Source organism: Mauremys reevesii, linkage group 23 (assembly GCF_016161935.1).
Source record: "Mauremys reevesii isolate NIE-2019 linkage group 23, ASM1616193v1, whole genome shotgun sequence".
Lineage (NCBI taxonomy): Eukaryota > Metazoa > Chordata > Testudines > Geoemydidae > Mauremys > Mauremys reevesii.
Window position 1 is genome coordinate 18749043 of NC_052645.1, and position 20773 is coordinate 18769815.

The following is a 20773-nucleotide window of genomic DNA, read 5'->3' on the forward strand; positions in this document are numbered from 1 at the left end:
AAACACACGACAAACAAGGGGGAGAGAGACCACAGGAGCAAACACAGAGAAAGATCCAATGCAACTGAGCGTGTGTACTGAAATGGGCATAAACCATAGAGGGGAATCTGCATCTTAACTCACTAAGTCCCTTCAATGGTCGCTAATGACATCCCCCATAGAAATCAAACGGGGAAACTCCATTTTGCCATCTCCATCTCCCTATGAAATTCCCCCCCAAAACAGTGTATCGTGGCATGCCTTGCCCAGTCCAGCTTTGAATGCCTGTAGTGATGGGGCTTCCGTCACTTCCACTGGGAGACCATCGCAGGGTCTAACAGAACTCACCACTGCCCTATTTCCCCGTTAGTCACCTAAAATTCACCCTTCTTTCATTTTACCCCATTGGTTCTAGTTCTAATCCCTCCCCTACAGAATCCATTTACCTCTGGGCTGGGAACACCTGTACCTGCCATAACCTCTTCCCAAGGGCCATCAGCAAGAAAGCTGCATCCCTAGAACGAAGTCTGTGCTGCATCCCATGCGACTTTCTTTTGCCACCTAAGCTGATCTGTATGCCCAGGCCATGGCTCCTGTCTTCCTAACAGCCCTAATCACTTTTCTCCATCCTCCACGAAGAAGCTCCAGCAACTCATTTACACTCCTGGCCTCGGCAGCTTTCTCTGGTATCTTAATAGTTCCCCCCGCTCTATTCTCTAGTGCTTTATTCAGTCCAATTTTATTCGTCTTGCATGAGCGGGCTCCCAACACTTCCCTTGGGGAGAGTATTCGTCGGATATGAATAAGTAAGATGTAACCTTCTGGTTGACAGGCATGAATGCTACTGATCAGCCCTCACTGACTCAGGTCTAGTCAGCAGTGTAATAATTGCTGTATTATACATAAGCAACAATACATCAGTCTTTAAAGTAACAAAGAGTAGAAAAGCAAAGCACTGAGGCAGCCAAAGCCCCCTTGAGAATGTTAAATTGTGTTTGTATTCATGTTGCTGTACATCATTCTGTATCCGACGCTGCCTGATCTGTAAGAAGAGGAAGCCAATCCCAGTTGTCCCTTGCTTGACCAACTCCATTGTATTTGAGTCATGCTTGGAGTACAAAGAGTACATTATTTTTCTTGTATGTAATTTATCCGTTTTGGGGACAGATGGCACAATCCCATTTTTCCCCTCTCTCTCTGCCCCCTCCCTCTTTCTCTTCAATTATGGAATGAATTTATCATTCGAGACAGGTAACAGTAATAGATGTGGGTCTCTCATAGCATCTACATTGAATATTCCATGAAGATTTTACTCAATCCCGTTTCCTTCCAGGCTACAATTACAATGGGAAGGAGGCCCCCTGCAAACAGGATTAGCAACCCCAAAGGTCATATGTCCGGTGAGGTGCTCTCCTCTTTATGTATTCCCCCATCTCCCACTTCCGTGGAGCCACATGGAGATAAAACTAAGACAGTAGTTTGCAGTCACCTCATGCCCACTGTAGCTCAGCTGCCTGCCAGAACCTCCCTCACTCACCACACTAACAGCTGTCGCTAAAAGATAACCTTCAGCATCATTCCAAGGGCTAACTTTCTGCTTCGACTCTACAAGCTGGAGGCTGAACTAGAAAGCAGGGGGAAAAAGAAATAACGTTGACACGAGTTTGATGGGGACTCCCCTTCTGAAACCAGAGTCATGCTTCCTGGCAAGAAAACACACATGGCCACGTGCCTGGCTGTATCTCCTGACCTTCAGGGAGTAGTGAGAGCAGATTTGAATAACTTCTCACACAGAACAGTGGGCGACTGAGTCATCCTCGGTGCTGAAGTCCACTCATTTCCCTCTGGCTTTAGGGCATGTGGAGATAAGGGCTATTTCTTAAGGGATCAGATCGGGGGAGAGGTGGAAGAAATACTACATATGAGCTCACCTCACACTGCTTCCTTCCAGTGTTCCTAAATGTACAAGCTGGAAACTTCCTGTCCCAGTCTGGAAACCGGACCCCAAAATGGGGCACCCAGTATATTTCAGCCAATGCCTCAGATGAGAACCATGATTATCTATCCACCTCAGGGTTTTATACTGCTGACCATCACCGTAGTATCTGGGAGCCTTCCATGTAAAATCAATGGCAGTAGCCACATCGTTGCTAGACTTCATGGACTCGCTGGCGTTCTTGTTTTTATACCTTGCACTAAGGTACTGCTTTACTAATGAACACATTAGGAGCGAGGTGCTCTTATCCCCATTTCACAGAAGGGAAAGCTGAGGCAGAGGGTGGTGAAATGACTCAAGGACGCACAACAGAAGAAAATGGGTCAGAACCCAGGAGTTACTGACTCTCTGCCCCATGCTCAAACCACTGCCTTGAATTAGAGTCTTCATAGCAAATGACCAACCTCTCTTGGGCTACCAAAGCTGTCAAACCCACCCTTTCTGATCATGACTCCAATCTCACCACCACCACCCAAGGATGCGCCTGATGGGTCAGGTTTGACTGTTCCTGGCCCGCTGGTCACGGCAGTCCCAAAGGACGCAGGTTCTCTCTACAAGCAAATCTCCTCAAGTAAAGAAACAAAAGCCCAGTGGGAAGAAAGTCATGGGATATGGGCACATCTGGCGACCTGCTGCCCAGTGGCTAGGAAAAACCACGGCTGACTGGCTGGATTAGCACGTGCCTGCAAGTGGGTTGGTAGGCATGGAGGAGGGGTTGGAAATGCAATGAGGAGACCTGGGATCCCCACCGAGTTCTGATGGTCTCCCTCAACAATCAAACAAGTGCTAGGAAGCACCAGGGTGACCCGCCCCTGAGAAGGAGAAGGCAAGACACCCTCCAACACATGTGGGAGACTGATGCATTCCCCAGCAAGTCGCTCATCTGCTGACCCACCCAAGCCTCTTCCCCGTGCCTGTCTGGCAGCATTCACCTGGGGGCGCCCACAGGCTGCATGGAGAGAGAGAGAGAGCGGCATCTGGCTACAGATGTGTACACTGCTGGGAACAATGGGCTGGATGGAGAGAGGAGGAAACAGATGGGAAGCAGATCTGCCAGGTGGGCTGGTGGCCCTGCCGATGCCTCACACCGCTGCCTCTATGTCAAACCATGCCTGGCCAGCCCCTTTCTCATCATGCTGGGGAGCATACTTTGCACCCTCCTTCCCAGGCTCTTTGCGCTCTGTAGCAGAGACGCTGCCCAGAAGGGATGACAAGCCCCGGGCAGCTGGCTGAGTGGCAGGACTCACTTTCACAGACCCAGAGACAGCATCCTGTGCAGACAGGCAAGCCGTAAACCAGAGCGACACTGGGCTTCAAGGAGAGAACATGGCAGCGGACAAGAGGGAGAGGGCAAATCCGTGCATGACCTTGGGGACTAAGGGAAGTGGCAGGAAACGGGGGTGAGGGTGGAGGAGATGGCAGGAAATGCAGGACCCTTCTGTGGTTACTATGGAAGCTTCTGTAGGGCAATATGTCTGTCATGGATGGAAGAATGGTGAGATGACATGCTGGGAGCTTGGAGGCTGCCCTATTTATCCCTCCCTAGGCAACTGTAGCCAGGCCAGGAGGGCCTGGCACAGCTTTTGGGCACAACCGTGGTTTTGCCAGAGACAAAAGACACAGAAGGCAGCCTTGGGGCCAGCCTGGGCCTTCACATCTCCACCCCGAAACTGCGGAGACCAGGGCCCTCTTGATGGGAGCAGGTGGTACTGAGCTCTCCAGCGTGGCCGGCTGAGTGGGAGCTGCCATCTGGGTTAGATGATGGGAGCCAGGTTGTGGACAGAGCAAAGCTTCGGTGCCAAACAGTCTCCAGGTGAAAGAGAGAGAGAGTGTGTGAGTGTGTGTGTGTATCTGGGCAAGGAACTGCAGTTGGATAATAAGTATTGTTGTTTGTATTACTGTGGAGCCTAAGAGCCACCCTGATGGACCAGGCCCCCTTGTGCTCGGCACCCTACAAACACAGATCAGAAAGCCAGGTCCCTGCTCCAAGAGCTCTCAACCTCAGCAATGGAACGCAGTACAGAGGTAATTTACTTGTATAAGCTGCCATCTAGGAACCCTCCTGAATGCTCACTCTCAAGCTTAACTCAGAGCAAGGCCACAAGAGAGTAGAGATGATGCCTCACACTCTCACTGGGAACTCTAGAGAACAGGGGAAGGCGCCTGGATGTGGTTAGGGGCGAGCTCTCGCCTCCAGTTCAGTTCCTGGACGCAAGGGGAGAGCTGGAAACATGGATCTGGTTTGGCTCATCTCTAGGACCTGCTTTAAAGGACAGATGGAAGCAATGCCCCCCCTCCCAACTCAGAGATCGCAGCATGCAGGGACGTTATCCCAGTCAGTGGGAAGGACCTTGGCCCGAGCTGATCTAGTGACCATCAAAGAGGGATGGAAACAATGGCAAAAAATATGGTGGGGCCCTATGCAATGCCTCCTTCTATGCAAACTGCGTCTCTTCAAACTCTTCCCCCTACTACCAGCTAAACAGATTCCCTCCAACCCTCCCCTCGCACCCGGGTTGTGAACGTTAGGAGAGAACTCCCAGCTCAAACACCCCTCTCCCCGACACACCGCTCAGCAGGGAGCAACATGGAACGGCTCAAACCTGGAAATGTCACATGCTCCCACACAGGGCATTTCTCCTGTATCTGTTTCAGTACAGCGCAGAGGGAGGGTTTAGCAGATGAGCCAATGAGCAGCTGAAAACCCTCCCAATCCTTGCAGAGAGATGAACGCCGTCATGCCTCCTGCAGCAAAGCCCACGCTACAAGATCTTCCCTGGGCAGTGAGGCTTACTGTCTGCCTAACAGCTGGCTCTGGCAACGGCAACAGCCTGCTACTTCCGGGTAAAGGAGCTCTTCTTCAGCTCAACTAGCCAAGCCATGTGCTTGGGGGGCTGACGGTCCGGGGTTCTATCCCTGGTGGTGTCTCTGTATATTGGCTCCTTACCAAATGGCCCCCTATCTGTTATGCGGCAGGAATCGGCGGGTGAAAAGTTATGGATCAGACCAGTTGATCACGATGGTCCCTTCTGACTTACAAATCAAGGAATCTAGATGGGTTGCAAACTCCTGAAGCCTCGGGACGCTGGTTCTGTGCATGGGACTGTGTTTTGCTACAGTTGCTGGGGCCAAGCAGTATAAAAGCCTGCGACTCACTCACATTCAAAGGAGTGCGCCTTCAGCTCAAGTGATGGGGCTTGTGGTGCTCAGTGCTGGAGGTCCTGGGTACCAACCCTGGTCATATATATGAAGCCACAGCTCACCATCCCCCAAACCAAAACACTCCGTAGGCAGGGAGCAAATGACTTAAATGAACATCTGGTCAAGAGAATAAACTTTAAACGCTAAACTCCCTCCCCGCCCACCCTGAGTCAATCTCATGGTTTTGAGGGATCTGATTCGTGGGTTTTGAACATTTGGGGCTGTTGTCAGGTTCAGATCAAAGAGGATATTGCTTGTTCCTGATACAGCCTCGCTCCCAACAGCTGCTGTCCTGCACCCTTCTCGGTTCAATGATTATAAATCAGAGAAGAGACACTCCCAGCCCATCTCCACCAGCTCTTGCTGTGGTTAACAGTTCACTGAAGCATCTGCCGCTCTAGGTTCCACCTCTGGCTGTGCGCCAAACAGACGAGCGGTTCCTGACACAGTAACTGAGCTTTCTGGAGCACAGTGTTGGCCAAGACGCTGATGAGGAAATACTCTACAGATCACTGCCACATGGCGGGAGAAATAAATAGCCCTGCTACCTACCCGTAACAAGCAAGCGGAAACAGCGAAGCATTATATCGTGCCAAACACCAGGCAACACGGGGCCGGCTCTGCTCCCAGGGGATGTCAAAGCTCCCACACCGGCACCAGGGTTGCAGCCCCAAAGGCAGATCTCAAACAACTTCAACATGCAGGACACATATTAACCGATCCTCTCAGCAAACTGTCACTCCCATTTTACAGATGGGGAGCTGAAACACGGAGAAATTAAGTGACCAGCCTCCATAACACGTCGCTGACAGAGCTGCAGTTAGAACACAGGACTCCTGGGCCACTACATTGATCCCTCGGATCCCAGCCATGGAGCAAGCCAGTGGCTCGGCTACAAGGAGAAGCTGTTCAGACCACAAGCTGTTTGGGAGCAGGGATTGTCTTTTCATTATCTGTGAGTGCAGCAACTAGCACGATGGGGCCCTGACCCCCTGATCTGGGGCCTCCAGGTGCTTCCACAAAGCAAATAAAATCCAGAATCATTTCTGTGCATTACAGTAGTGCCCACAGGTCCCCATGAAATCAAGGCCCCGCTGTGCGGTGTGCTGCAAACACACATAGTAAGAGACGGCTCCTGTCCTGAAGAGCTTACACACTAAACAGACAAAAGGTGGGAGGAGACACAGAAAGGGGAAGAGACTTCTGCAAGCTCATAACCTGTATCTTCTGAGTCTGACTCCAGGGTCCTAGCCTCTCCCAAGCAGCCCTCCTCTCCTGCCGTTTTGCTTTACCATTAGCACACACAGGCTTCTGATGCATAAACAGAAGCAACCTGGAAAGTCTGGTAGAAGCAGACATTTCTCAAGGGCACAGAGTCTCTGCAGAGAGGCACCTGTACAGCACAGGACCTTTATGCGGTTTTGTGGACATTTTGCAAATGAGAAACAGTCGAAATCTATCTGCGGCTTTGGGGAGAAAAAAACCCACAATCTGTTGGCTCAAGATCTGAAGGCGAGAGTCATGTTAGTGAGCAGCTGTCAAGACAGGGTGTCCAGCAAGAAACAATTATGTTCACATCGCCTGCAGGAAGATTCCATTAAAGGAGACAAGAGTCTCAGCACATCTCTCATCAGCTCAGTGCTGCTGATACTGATTCAGGCATGAGTCAGAGAGTCAGAATATCTCTGAATATTAACCTCCACGCATGTAGGGAGCAGAGAATGCCCTGGATTGGTTGTGGTAGACATATATTGTAAATGCAAAAACCTGCTTGCTTCCACTGCTGTTACAGATACCTTCAATTTCATAACAGCTATCATTCTGCTACCTGCAGTTCGTACATTGCTGGATTCAGTTCCAGCTATCATTCAGATACCTACAGCCACCTAGGCATGGCTGTCTGCTGTAGCTTTACCAAGAGAGCTGTTCTGGATTGGCCAGGTCTGGTCATAGATGAGGAATCAAAGTACAGGCAGCAGGAAGAACGAACCCTTGGCTTCATGTTCAAAACCTGCCAGTTCTCTTTAATGAAAATCCCTCCCACCCCCACTCCAGTCAGACGCAGTGTCCTGCAGAGATGCACATGATCCAGGCCCCCTTTCGTATGGATGGCTCCAGGCTCCCTGTCCAAACCCATGTGATGCTCCCACATCCTCCTAGAGTGGAGGTCCAAGAAGGGGAAGTGACCCTACGTCACGTCTGGTTGACGGGTTACCTCCAGATCCCTAGTGGTCAGACCCTTTAACAGTGATTGGGGCTGCACCAACACGTGAATCTTTTATTAGAAAGACTGGGAGACAGCAATGGAACTCGTCCTAGATTGCCTGGGGCAGCAGCTGCTTTGGCGGGAAGCTCTTCCTCAGGGTTTTCTATTCAGTTCATGCTAATAAGCCTCCCAGGTCTGATGTCTGAGGCTGTGAAAGTCATTAATAAGCATGCCCCTGCCATATTCATCTGCACCATCGCTGCACTGCCAGCATCTCACTTGTTGCTTCACAAAGTTCATTGGGATGGGAGGTGGGTTAAGACAGACACTGTCGCAAGCCCACATTCATTTCTATTCTTTCATTCCACGTAGGGCCAGGTGCTATTACAAAGCGGTGCCCACGGCAACGATCTCTGCATCCCGGCACAGGGAGGAAGTCAAGGTTGGAGGACAGCCGTGCACCTACGCTCGCCACACACATTCCTGCACTGGGGGACTGACATGGCACAGCAGCGGAGTACAGCATGTGTAAGTGCAAGGTATGAAGTGCCAAGGAAGTGCAGGGGACCCTGATCTATTAACCTGCAGGCTGCCAACGTACTCCTGCCTTGTAACATGGGCGAGGCTACACAGGGGATGTCACAGCTAAGCGCATCAGCCGCAGCATGAGGATCACATGTATGAAAATACCTCCTTGGCCACGTCTATTCTATGCCCGCATTTTACACCCTGTGCACTTGACCGCAAGAGAGTAGGCCTGGATGGTGTTTGAGCACCGGGTCAAAACCTAGCATTTAACCTCCCCCACCTTATGCAGCCTCCACTTGCACTGAATGGTCACCGCCTTACACCTCATGCTAGGACCTGCAGGATCAAAGCTAGAGCGTGTGCTGTTACAGGAACCCATCTGGGAGCTGCGCTTACTTTTGTATTCCAAGTGAAATCCCGCGGCGGACACGCTGATATCTGAGTAGAAATGCAGATAGAGCTGGTTCGAAGTGCTGTTCAGCAAAGCAGGCACCGTCGTACCTGGGAAAAGAGGAGGGATGTATGGTACTGTAAGGTGTTTTTTTTTCCTCCCCTTTATATTTCGAGATTTGCTGCATAAATCTGAGAAGAATCTGAGAACAGAAAGTCCTTTAATTTAACAGCCCGCTCAGTTTGAGCAGGTTCTCATGAGTCCAGCAGAGGAATAGCCAAGAACGGTCGGAAAAGATGTTTCCAAAGCCTAGAGACACATTTCATCACCTAAAGTCTTATAAGCCAGAGAGTAGCCGGACTGGAGGATTGAGAGATTGACTTGGTGATGAGGATGAATGGGAGTGGAGCTTGAGTCGCGGAGGAAGCCAGGAGTGCATTACGCCACCCCGAGTCTGTTAGCTATTACATTAGCAGGTGCAAGTGTTTCTATCTGATACGTGTGACTAAGGGCAGTCCTGGATGCAGTGACCACTACTCTTTATGAATCTGACCCAGAACCTTTCATCTGAGGATCTCAAAGCATTGAAAAATGTTAATCAATTAAATCTCACAATGCTGTGAATAACCGACGGCAAGTTTTTGCCAGAAACACTGCACCCAGGTGTTGATTCTGCAGGGAAAGGGTTAAAAGGGTTCTAGTGACTCAGTGATGCAGGTGACTTGTTAACCCATTTGGATGTAAGGTAATATCATTCTCTGGGATGAGAGGATCTAGGGTGATGGCTGAGTGATACTGAGGGAGAAACCATATTAGCAACCAAGTCTAGAGAGAAAGCTTGAGTTAGTTTTGATGTTCTCTTTTTCCTGTTTTCATTGTTAACAAAGGCGGCGGCAATCTTGGACTTTACACTGTACAAGCACTGGGTTGGTAGAGCAGTTTAGGGAAAGTGCCATAGAATTGCACCCATTTTACAGATGAGTAAAATGAGACACAGAGGCCTTATCTAAAGCACATTTTGCACCCAGCAATGGTGCAGCTTAGTAATGCTAGCAATGGTGAGAGTGCTAGTGCAGACAGGATTTACAGCAGGTTTTCACAAGCAGGGTGGTACAAACACTATGCCCTACACTAGCGTTTACACTGTTGCTACTGCACCACTGGAACATTGCTGGAAAATGGGTTCAACACTCTCTAGTGTGGACACATTCAGCAATACTAACTGACCTTTTCCAGGTCACCAAGTGACAGGTCAGTCCCATCCCTGGAGCATAAGAGGCAAGAGTCCAGACTCCCAGGTCCTACTTACTAGACTGCTTTCCTCCATTTTCCCTAAGAGGACATGGTACTGCTGTTACCAACCTAACAACACTACAAAGGTGACCAGCCAGTGCCATGTTTAAGGTTCTCTGCTGGCATCTTCTGAAGCCAACCATAGCCCAAGGCCTCAGTTCAGCAAAGCACACTGTCCCATTTAAGCACATGCTTAAATCCATCCCTAGCCTGCAAAGCACTTAAACATGTGCTTATCTTTAAACATATGTTGCAGTCCAGTTGAAGTCAATGGAAATTAAATTTGTGCTTAAGTGCTTTGCTGAATACTGCAAATAGGACTTTAAATAGCCACCTACCAGAGAAACTTCCCAGCATGGTGACCGTATTATCCCCTCCATCAAACACTTCCAGGGAATCCCAGTTCTGCTCAGTGACAAAACTGATCACTTGAATCTGAAAGATTAAACAAAGAAAAGAATATCATTCACTCAGTACCTATGTTGTTAATAGGCAAAAGTAATACCAACCACGGAGCCATTAATAAAGATAATAATGTGTCCCGTGGTTTGATCTCACTAGGAACGGTCACTCAGCCCGTGATGATGCATTACTAAAGTTAACAGAACTTCAGTCTCAGAATGTCACTGGTTGGGCTGAGTGAAATGATTACAGCAAAACTGGAAAGCATCAGTCCATATACTGGGCCTGATCATCAGCTGGTGCAACCTAGCACAGCTCCTTTGACTTCAGAAGCTGATTTGCACCAGCTGAGGATCTGGTCATTTGCTTCAATTTGGCAAAATTCCTGCAGAGTTCAGTACGTTTTCACCCTAAAACGTGATGTTTTCAGAAGGAAGATGCTCCCATGTACAGTAATGCCAATGCCCCGTGATCAGAAATCACAAGAATGGCTTGAAACTCATGATACGATGATGATTATTTTTAATTGTGGGTTCATATTTTTCTTCAGTTTCTGAGCCTTTTGGGTGCACTCTAGCCTTGTTTTCAAGCTTTTCCCTACAACTAAAAGTGCTGGAAATTTACTTTAAAAATGAAAACTGAGATTCTTATGTAATCACATGACTCCAGGAGCAGGGGCTTCAAAAATCACCAAATAAATAAAATTTCTACAGCTACTGATACGGCTTTTGCATTCTGAAATAGCTCCTATTCTTCAGCAGGAACACCTCCAGTGATTACCAGCAGACTTTTTTTTTCTCTTGATGCCTTTTCAGACAGATTCTAATAGTATTTCTAGGGACAAGGAATTCAAAGTGCTGGAGAAACAAGTTGCTCTGTGCTTCTAGGTTGGCATTTTCAAGGCAGCCTAAGAGTTAGGGGCCCACCTCCCACTGAAAATCAAAGGCAGTGGGGCACCCTTAGCATTCTTTGACGGTCCCCAGCACCTAAACCCATATTTAGGCTCCTATACAAGAGGTCTGGATTTGCAGAAGTGCTGAGTTGTGTGCTCACAAGTGCCATTCAAATCTATGGGGGCTGTGGTTGCTAAGCCCCTGACAAAAATCAGACCATTTACCTAGGTGCCTAACTTGATGGAATTTTGTACCCACATTTGGGCATTTTGGCTGGCTGGATAGAATCTCTCTCATTTCCAGGGCTCTTGCATATACGTATTGCTGCTATTCGCTTGGATAATGTAAATACTTACCAATCCCAATGCTTATGATCAGCAGAAGTCCCGTTAAATTCAATGAAATTACTCTTTTAAGCACTGAGCTCAGCAGGAGGCAATTTGCAGGACTAAGCACTTAACAGGTACTTTTAGACACGACAAATCCTGATTTATATATAATCACACACACTCCCAGACACCCCCGCCCCACCCGCCCATCTGGAAATCCTACGAAAACACCCCCGTTTCCTCTAAAATGCCTACACTGCATTTACAAATCCAGTCCAAATGCCTGACTTCCTTTTGCCTGCTAATGCAAAGTTAAAAAAAAAATCAAACCATTATTTCTGGCACTTTAACCTGTTTTCCTGCTTGATTTACTCTGAATGATAAAATAACTTTGCAGCCTTATTTTTTTTTAAACAAACCGAGTCTATCTAGCTGGAATACTAATGACTCCTGTGGAGTCATTACCTATCACACTGACAGAGTCAATACCTGTCAGCCTGCATAATTGCACCCCAATTATTACTTACATTTTTACAAAGGAAAGTGAGTTTCATTTGCTGTCTTAAAAATCCTTTATTTATGTTTATAAAGACATAAACATTTTAAGGTTCTAATTCTAGACTGATGTGGATTCATGAGGGATCTGCATCTATTTTCTGGCATGTATAGAAATTAATTCACAGGAAGGTTTGCTCCCAGAATGAATAATTCATGGCAGAAGTGCGAGCTGGTGCATTGATTACATAAAACCCCTGCCGCTGACTCGTTGCTGCTAAGAAAGCTTTCGTTTCGCCGCCTCCTCTGATTTACGGTTGTTTAACCTTTAATTGTTGTACAGAACGGGGGTAAACTGATACTTAAATTAGTATCTAATAACTCTGAACATTTCACACACAAAAGGAGGTAACTGGGGGGATGGGGCACGTAAGGTGCTCAGGGCTAAGTGGCTCTGGTTACATTGTGGTCCACCTCAGTGCAGAGAGCGCCTTGGGGTGCATAAGCATAACTAGATGCTGGCTTTGCTTCTATGTGGGTCAAACACAGAGTAATTGCTCTTGTGCTGCCTTTAGTGCATCCCTTTTCTTGACGGCTCCCGGAGGCAGACTTCATGGTGACATGTTCCACCTGTCAAAGCTCTTTGCAAACTTTTCTTCAGCTGAGAAACTTCCAGCAGAGAAAAAGAATCAGAAATCAACATCAGCCTCCTCAGCAGAAGGGGTCACGTCATCTGGATCCACATCTCTGCCCCTGGGTCTATGTGCGTCTTCATGGGTAAAGCTGTGGATCTATTCATCATCCATATCCCCACTCACACCATGAGCGAAATGCACTGTGGCCCCCTGTGAAGAGTGGCATGGGTAGAAGTGCTGCACCAGGCTAACAGAGTTATTTCTTTAGCTCAAGTGGCAGAGGCCTGTGCTGAAGGGCCGAGGGCCAGTCCCTTGCTGATGATTCATCACTAGGGCCCCACCAAATTCACGGCCATGAAAATGCGTCACAGACCGCGAAATCTGGTCTCCCCCCATGAAGTCTGGTCTTTTGTGTGCTTTTACCCTATACTATAGAGATTCCATGGGGGAGACCAGGGGGCTCCTGGTATTGCCACCATTACTTCTGTGCTGACTTCAGAGCTGGGCAGCCGGAAGGCAACAGCTGTTGGCCGGGCACCCAGCTCTGAAGGCAGCGCCGCTGTCAGCAGCAGCAGCGCAGAAGTAAGGGTAGCAGTACTGCAACCCCCCTACAATAACCCTGTGACCCTCCCACAACTCCTTTTTGGGTCAGGACCCCTACAATTACAACACTGTGACATTTCAAATTTAAATAGCTGAAATCATGAAATTTATGATTTTAAAAACCCTATGACCGTGAAATTGACCAAAATGGACCGGGAATTGGGTAGGGCCCTACCCATCACCGTGGCATCGAATGCTGAACTGCGCTGGTTAAGCTTTTGGAAATGATTGACTTGATGCTCACTTAGAGGCAAGATGGTTTTTGTTTCTCGTGTGCATAAACCCAAACTAATTTTTTTTCCTCTTTGCAGGTCACCTTTAGGGCTTGTCTACACAAGGACACGCAGGATCATTAATCCAAATTAAGAAAAGGGGTGAATTTAAAGTGAGTTAGTTAAAGGGGGAGGGATAGCTCAGTGGTTTGAGCATTGGCCTGCTAAACCCACGGTTGTGAGTTCAATCCTTGGGGGGGGCCATTTGGGGATCTTGGGCAAAAATCAGTACTTGGTCCTGCTAGTGAAGGCAGGGGCTGGACTCAATGACCTTTCAGGGTCCCTTCCAGTCCTATGAGATAGGTACATCTCCATATATTTATAATTAAACTTCAGTGTGGACATTTTGAATTCAGAATTAAATTGGCTTTGTTCAATTTAGATGATCTTAATTCACTCTGGAAGTAAAGTAAACTGAATTAAGGCCACTTTAATTTTGAATAAGAGTGTCCACATGGGTTTAGTGAGGTTTAACTAATCCACTTTAACTTTCCTGAGTGCCCCCCTGTAGATAAACCCTTAGTGGAAAAAGGGCTTTTGGATTATTTCCTGATTTTCCTCATATTACTTTTTCTAGTTTTACCCACTATGGTTTGTGGGAGGGTTTATTAGATGCATCATAATGATGGGGAGATGAAATCACGGGGAGAGTACTTATGAATGAAAGACATGTTTTTTCTTACCAGCCTACATTATTATTCACTTCCTTCCATACCCAATGTAGGAATGTAAAAACAATGATTGCCTGCATGTGCTGAGAACATTCCCACTGACGCTTTGCATTAAAAGTGGTGGAATCTATTGATATCACTTTAAAAAAAATCAGTGAATTAATTATCACCTCTTGATAATGTGAGTCCCAAACATTTTGCAAAATGTATCGACTGTTTACATGTTTAAACGGAGCCTCCTGCAATTTGATTGTATTAATGGCTAACATTTCAGATGAGTGGGAAGGAATCTGTGATGCATTTTGCACCTTTGCAAAACATTCTGTTAATTGGACTTAAAATACAAAACAAGAGCAGGAATTTGCCAGTCTGGGAGTAGTGACAGCCCCTTTAGAAGCCACAGAGCACTTATCCCCTCCATTCCGCCTGTTAACAAACTGTCACGGATGTGACAGGCCATGATCAGGCAAGATATTAATTTCAGTGACAAGACTGTAAATCTGGAGTAACTCCACTGAAGTCTATGGAATCATTTCAGATTTACACTGGTGTCCTAGAGATCAGAATGCAGCCTGGTCGCTTCGTGTCAGACGCAGATCTGCAGCACATAGGAACAGGGTAATAAAAGTGTACCTGATGTCAGAACAAGCATGTCATAAGACATACATTTACTGTGTTTGCCAACAGCTATGATTGCTGCAGAGAGAGGGGAAAAAAACTCTGTTAACCGAACGCCTGATAAAAAAATAAGAGCATTTAATAAACAAAACCCCTGCAGATAAAATGGTATAAAGAAGAAAGAAGCCCAGCGATTATCAGACTCGTGCAATGAATGAACCCTATTAAATGAATCCATCTTATCTGCATCAATTGATGCCAGCGTAACATGTAGCTAGATACTTTCCTGTGAGGATGGGAACTTTATCTAAAGGACTGGTCTCTGTGATGTGTTTTGAATGAATTTAATTCTCAGCCTCCTCAGGTTTGTGACAGGGTTTCTGTGGAGGACTGATAAGTGCCAGAGAAACCAAAACACAGGGCTTCACTACATGGAGAAACTGACTACTAGAACTACAGTGATAGAATTATACTGCTATAGCTATGCCGGTACAGACCCTGTGCGGATAATCTAATCCAGACTAAAAATGATTTATTCTGATATAGTTCATATGACTTAAACCTGCATCATTACACACCATGCGGCTGCTCTAGGCAACATAAGCTATATCAACAAAGACTCACTTTTATTCCAGAATAGAGCATCTACACAGAGAGTTATACTAGCATAGCTATAGCAGTTTAATTATTCCTCTGTAGTTCTGACGGCCAACTTCCCCGTGTATTAATCCTCCCGCTGAAATCTCATCCACCTTGCCAGCCTGGGTGAAAATGAATGTCTGATTCCAGAAAAGAATTACGCATTCCACTGATCTCCTACCTCTGAGTAGCAGTGACTTAATGGTACTTGACCTCTACAAGTGCACTAGATACAGTATGTTCCTTCTCTCAACATCACACTGCAGTGATAGCTGTTTAATATGGTACCTGTATTCCTGCTCCTTCAGGGACGGTTATCTTCCACACGCAATTGAGGCTATTCAGGTAGGGCTCAGGGAAGCCAGGGGAAAGGATGGTGCCTTTACGCTCGGTCAAGTTTCCACCACAAGGCACTGAAAAAAAAGCAAAAGCAAATGAGAACTTGAATGTGGAAGAGCTCAGCTTTAATACCAACACTTCACTGGGTATGGGCAGAAAAGTACCCAAGACTGGTTGATTACTTAAGAAAGTGATTTGTGAATAAAACCATCTGCATTGCAACTCTGTTCCTGACAGCACAGCACCCAGCACAATGGGAACCTGATTTTGGCCCCAAATCAGGGGTTGGCGGGGATGGGGAAGGAGTACACCACATTTCAGCAATCCAGATCAGTGTGGAAACCATGATCTTTTGGTGCAAGTTAGAGCAGCCTTCAGGCTGGTCTAATTTACAGCATGGCCTGGTTCAGCCACCAGCATTGTGAAGGGTGGTAAGAAAGGTGGCATAATGCCATTTATACTCTCCCATTTAGGCCAGCTTTGCTGGGCACTACCCTGGCACACCTGGCGAGCAGGAGCAGAGTCCTTAGTAGAAAATGATACCCTCTCTAAAGGTCATTGTAATCATCCCATAGAATTCAATATTCCGTTAAAAAAAACCCTAGAAAAAGGGGATGGTTTTCCATGACTTTCTATAGGGCTTTCCCACAAGGAGTACAAAGAGCTAGGCATGCAGAGAAACTTGCTTTCCCTTTAATCCCCCACAGAACCAGGTCTACAAACCAAGACAGGTAGGCACAGAGACATTCCACTGAGCTAATGCTCCCGGCATAGTCAGGCATTCAATACTCCGGGAGCCCTGGAGAGCATATCCGGCACTGCACTCGAATCGGACAATGGCCCCGACAGCGAAATCACTGCCAATCCTCCTCCCGTAGCGGGGTTCCGGCACGGAGCTGCATTGCGTGGCGCTGGTGCGAGGAACCGCTTTGAACACAGAGGGAAAAAATGTTAGTGTGATGCTAGCAGACCAGGAGCCAGCTCATGCCACAGCCCTGGGGCTCTCTGAACACAGACTAATGCTTAGCTGGAAAACAGTTTGGTTCGCCTGTGGATTAGTACGGTTAAAATAGATATTAGTGTTATAAGAATGTGTTTAGACTTTATGGCATGCTTGTAGGATACTGCTTGTATTAGTCCTACTTATAATACCTGTATCCCATACTATAAGGTAATTCTCAAGTGTTCGCTCTATAACTAAAATGTTTGTTCTGAAACTATGTAATTCACCAAACAGGGGGTGGGTGAAAGCTTCACCTAATGCAAAATGCTGGATTCCTACAGAAGGTGTTATCACCTGGCCATTAGGAAGGACTATTGAATCCAAATGGGCCACTGTGGAACAGAAACTTTGTCAATTTCTCCCTCCCACACCCCCACCCATGAAGAGGTTAGGTGCAGAAGTGCTCATCTCATCAGCTTGGACTCCCGGACCAGAAGGAATTAGGGTGTTTTTATGATGTTTGGACTCTAACGGACAAAGATTTCTAAACATAAGCAAGAGATCCCCAGGATTAACCTGGGTTAGCCCTAATGGACATACAGAACTGGCATATTTCAGCAGCTCTTTCACCATCTGAAACCTAAGATTGCAACTCATTTGTGTGTGCACGTTTATCTGTTTTAACCTCTTAAATAACTCATTTCTTTTTCCTACTTAATAAATCTTTAGTTAGTTACAGGATTGGCTACAAGCATTGTCTTTGGTGTGAGATCAAAGGTGCAAATTGACCTGGGGGACTGGGAGTAACCTCAATATTTTCTCTCTTTGGGTAAAATGACCATCTGTCACAGATTGGTGGCAAGATAGATCGGAATGCCCAAGGGGACCGTCCGTGACTCCATGTTAAGGCTGTACAGGACCTGAGGAATTTACCACTTGTTACTTGGTTGGTGAAACCGAATTACAGAACTCACTACCAGTTTGGGGCTTGTGTCCTACCTCTTAACAGTCTGCCCGAGGGGTATTCTTGCTTGTGAGCCATTCCAGACAGCATGACAGTTAGATCAAGACAGGGTTGCAAACCAAGAATGTATGTTACGCTGAACATCGGGCAAAGATTCTGCCCCAGGATTATAGGTTCTGACTTTAAAGGGTACATACTGAGTATGCACAGTTAGGCTGGAGGCTGTTTGGGGCAGAGGCTGTCTTTCTGGCTACGTCTTCACTGCACAGGTAACCCAAGTGTTTGGCACTCAGAGCTGAGCATCTGGATTAGTCTAGCCTGAGTGGAAGCATCCCCACTGCAACGCCCTACTGTGCTCTGATGGTTTCTGCATTCACCCACCTGTGTCTCTGTAGGCAAATCTAATGGCTCTTTGTCCTGACATGCTTGGGAGACCCAGGTTCACTTCTCTGTGCTGCCACAGACTTTCTGTGTGACCTTGGGAGAGTCCCTTAGTTTCTCAGTGCTTCAGTTCCCAATCTGTAAAATGGGGATCATAGCACTGCCCGAGTTCACAGGAGTGTTGTGAGAATAAAATATAGGAATGGTTGTGAAGTGCTTTGAGATCTACTGATGAAAAGTGCTATATAAAAGAGCTAGGTATTATCATTATTATTAGAGACACATAGAAAGAATCATTCAGTTCACACAAATCACGAGCCCTTGTACACAATCATTCTTTGATTAGCACTTAACATGTTCGCAGTGATGTACGGACACCACCAGCTAAAGATTTGGACTTTTTAAAAAAATGAATTTAAAGTAGTTCCTGGTACAACACTGGCTCCTGGGTCCCCCTGAAAATTTTTGGGGGGTTTGCAATCACCTTTTCCTATTAGTTCAAGGTGGTTTTTCTCTCCTGTGTGAAAGACCCATACAAACAACAGAGGAAACGGGCTATAGAGGGTGCAACTGATGATGAAAAGTTCCGTCACATCCACATGTGAACACTTTAACCTCTTTGTTGTCACCATCTCAGGTGTTACTTGTGCTGATGTGTTTCCCCTCACAACACCCCTGTGAGGCAGGGCAGTATTGTTACCTCTGTTTTACAAATGGGAAAACCAAGGCACAAAGAGGTTATAGGCTGAGTTTTTCAAAGCGCTCAAGCGAACAGGGCACCTAACTTGATTAGGCTCCCTGGCAAATTCCGCCCTAAGTGACCTGCTCATAGCCACACTGAGCTCGCAGTGGAGCTGGGACTGGAACCGAGAGGAAACTGACTTGGTTCTTTCAGGCTACTAGGAGTCTCGTTATTGTAATGGATTGTAACAATGGAATGTGTTATTGTAACATTTTAAAACAATACTTGTCAACACGAGCGAGGGAGAGAAAAGACAGTCGGGACCAGGGACTGCCCTTATTTCTGTAAGTGCCTGAGCTCCTGCCACTTAGCGGATGATGCTCCTGTGAGCTGTATGGTACGAGATACAGCTGAGCTTCGGAGAGAGCGAAGGGGTGAGAGACTGACTCTCAGACCTTTGTGTGAGTGGGCAATTTCTCCCAGTGGGAATAAAGAAGTCAAAGCACTGATTATTCCTGAATAGGAAATCAATGAATTTTCATCTCTCAGTGCCACTGAGATTTATTAGCACTTCAGGCGGGAATTGCGGGGAGAGTGGGAAAAACAAAGATTACAAGCCCATTAGCGACATGCTTTTGTTGATTTTAATTCGGTCCAGAGAGATGAATGTCTGTGCACTGTGTGTTTTGTTTTAGCCAGGATGCCTTGCACACCCTCCCTCTAACAGATCTCAGACAGGCATCCCCACCTACGCATACACAACCACCAGGAAATGGGGAAGCAAGAAGTTAGACTTTGACGCCCATCCGTGTTTTTGCAAAAAAAGGGTCCACTTGCCAGCACGTTCTGCTCTGACGAGAACAGAGATTCCTATGAATCTGAACTGCGGCTCAATAGGGCGAATGGGACGAATCATTTTTGCATTAGACAGACAACCAACCATGTGCTTGGCCTCTCTCCAAGCTACCGAAACAATTGCACCTGTGTGCCTGACTCCACTGATCTCCTGCCCTCAAATCCACTGAAACAAGAGCGATCAAAGATGCTCAGGACTTTGCAAGATCAGGTTCAAATCTGGGCCACCTATTTGGGAAAAAAAAGTGCTTGTCAATGTCAATGAGATATTTACTCACCATGGACGTATCTTGAGACCACAACTGCACCTACCTTGGTAGACAAAATGAAATCCTTTGGCAGTTGCTTGACCCTTGGCACTGAACTTGATGAGGATTTGATTGGTGGTGGCTAAGGGCAATGATTCACCTAGACAGGGAGAGAGGGAAACAGACGACAGGCGTACACGTATCACAGCATCACCCAGGGAGCTGGTTTACTGAGGCCTTTCTACTAAGACCTTCTCAACATGGGAAACTTTTATGGTATCGGTTTTTCTGAAGCTGACATGGAGGAGTCTTCCTTACACACAGAGCAATTGTTAATTGTACCAAGGGATCAGTGAGAATCTATCTGTAGAAGCACATGGCTCTGCACAGCTGGGGGTTGCCTATGGTGGGTTTTTTTTTTTTCAGGAAGAAAAAATGCAATTGTGGCTGCAATTTAAAAAAAAATAATTTCCTTTTTTTAAAGAACCAAACTCAAATTTTGGAGGGAAAGAAAAAGGTAGGATGCACATCTTACAAAAACACTGTCCTTGAGAAGTCTAGTCCCTGGTGACGATTTTCAGAAGTGATCAGCAATGAGGACAAGTTCTCAGTGTGTTTTGAAAATCAGGCCCCTCTAAGGTGTTTCAAGCTGGGCTTCCCCAAAATGAAGCACCCCATATCAATGGTCAATCTTGGCCTAGACGTATATTGCCCACTAATGGGGATCTCACAGCACACACATGACAAGGAAACAAGTTCCATAAGTACAGCATTGGGAGGCTAAAGCCAAACAAGGGATGGGTGGGTCCTGAAAATGAAGGGAAGACAATGTTCAGTTGGAAGATAACACCAGCTACGAGGGGAGAGACACTGCAATCACTTCCTGCAGGGAAGTGTGATTGCGCGTTGGCCGAGGACTGAATCAGCCTCCAGCATCACTTCAGCAAACCATGCCATGCCGGGGCTGCCCATGAAGAGCTCAGCAATCTGGAACTGCTCAGAATCTACCATCATGCCCTGCATTATGGCCTCTTTCTCCCCTGATCTTGCCACCCCCTGTTTTGCAAGGGCTTGTGAGGGGCCGTGCACAGGGCAGCCTATGCCTCATTCATGCAATGCCTGCACAGGAGGAATTCTCCCCTGGCTGGCTAAAGGGCTTTCACAGCCTCTATATGCCACCGCACTGGAGTACAGTGTGTAACAGAGGGAA

General features: G+C 46.9%; 1 protein-coding gene across 1 annotated transcript in view; it reads right to left on the reverse strand.

The window, feature by feature from the left end:
• Positions 1 to 20773, reverse strand: part of CSMD2 (CUB and Sushi multiple domains 2) — a 607094-nt gene that overhangs the window by 94514 nt on the left and 491807 nt on the right. The window contains exons 34-38 of the mRNA XM_039511298.1: positions 19628 to 19723; positions 16214 to 16417; positions 15440 to 15564; positions 9933 to 10029; positions 8307 to 8411 (exon numbers count right to left, since the gene is read on the reverse strand). Of these exons, the coding sequence (XP_039367232.1) occupies positions 8307 to 8411; positions 9933 to 10029; positions 15440 to 15564; positions 16214 to 16417; positions 19628 to 19723 (627 nt within the window). The remainder of the gene's footprint in view (positions 1 to 8306; positions 8412 to 9932; positions 10030 to 15439; positions 15565 to 16213; positions 16418 to 19627; positions 19724 to 20773) is intronic.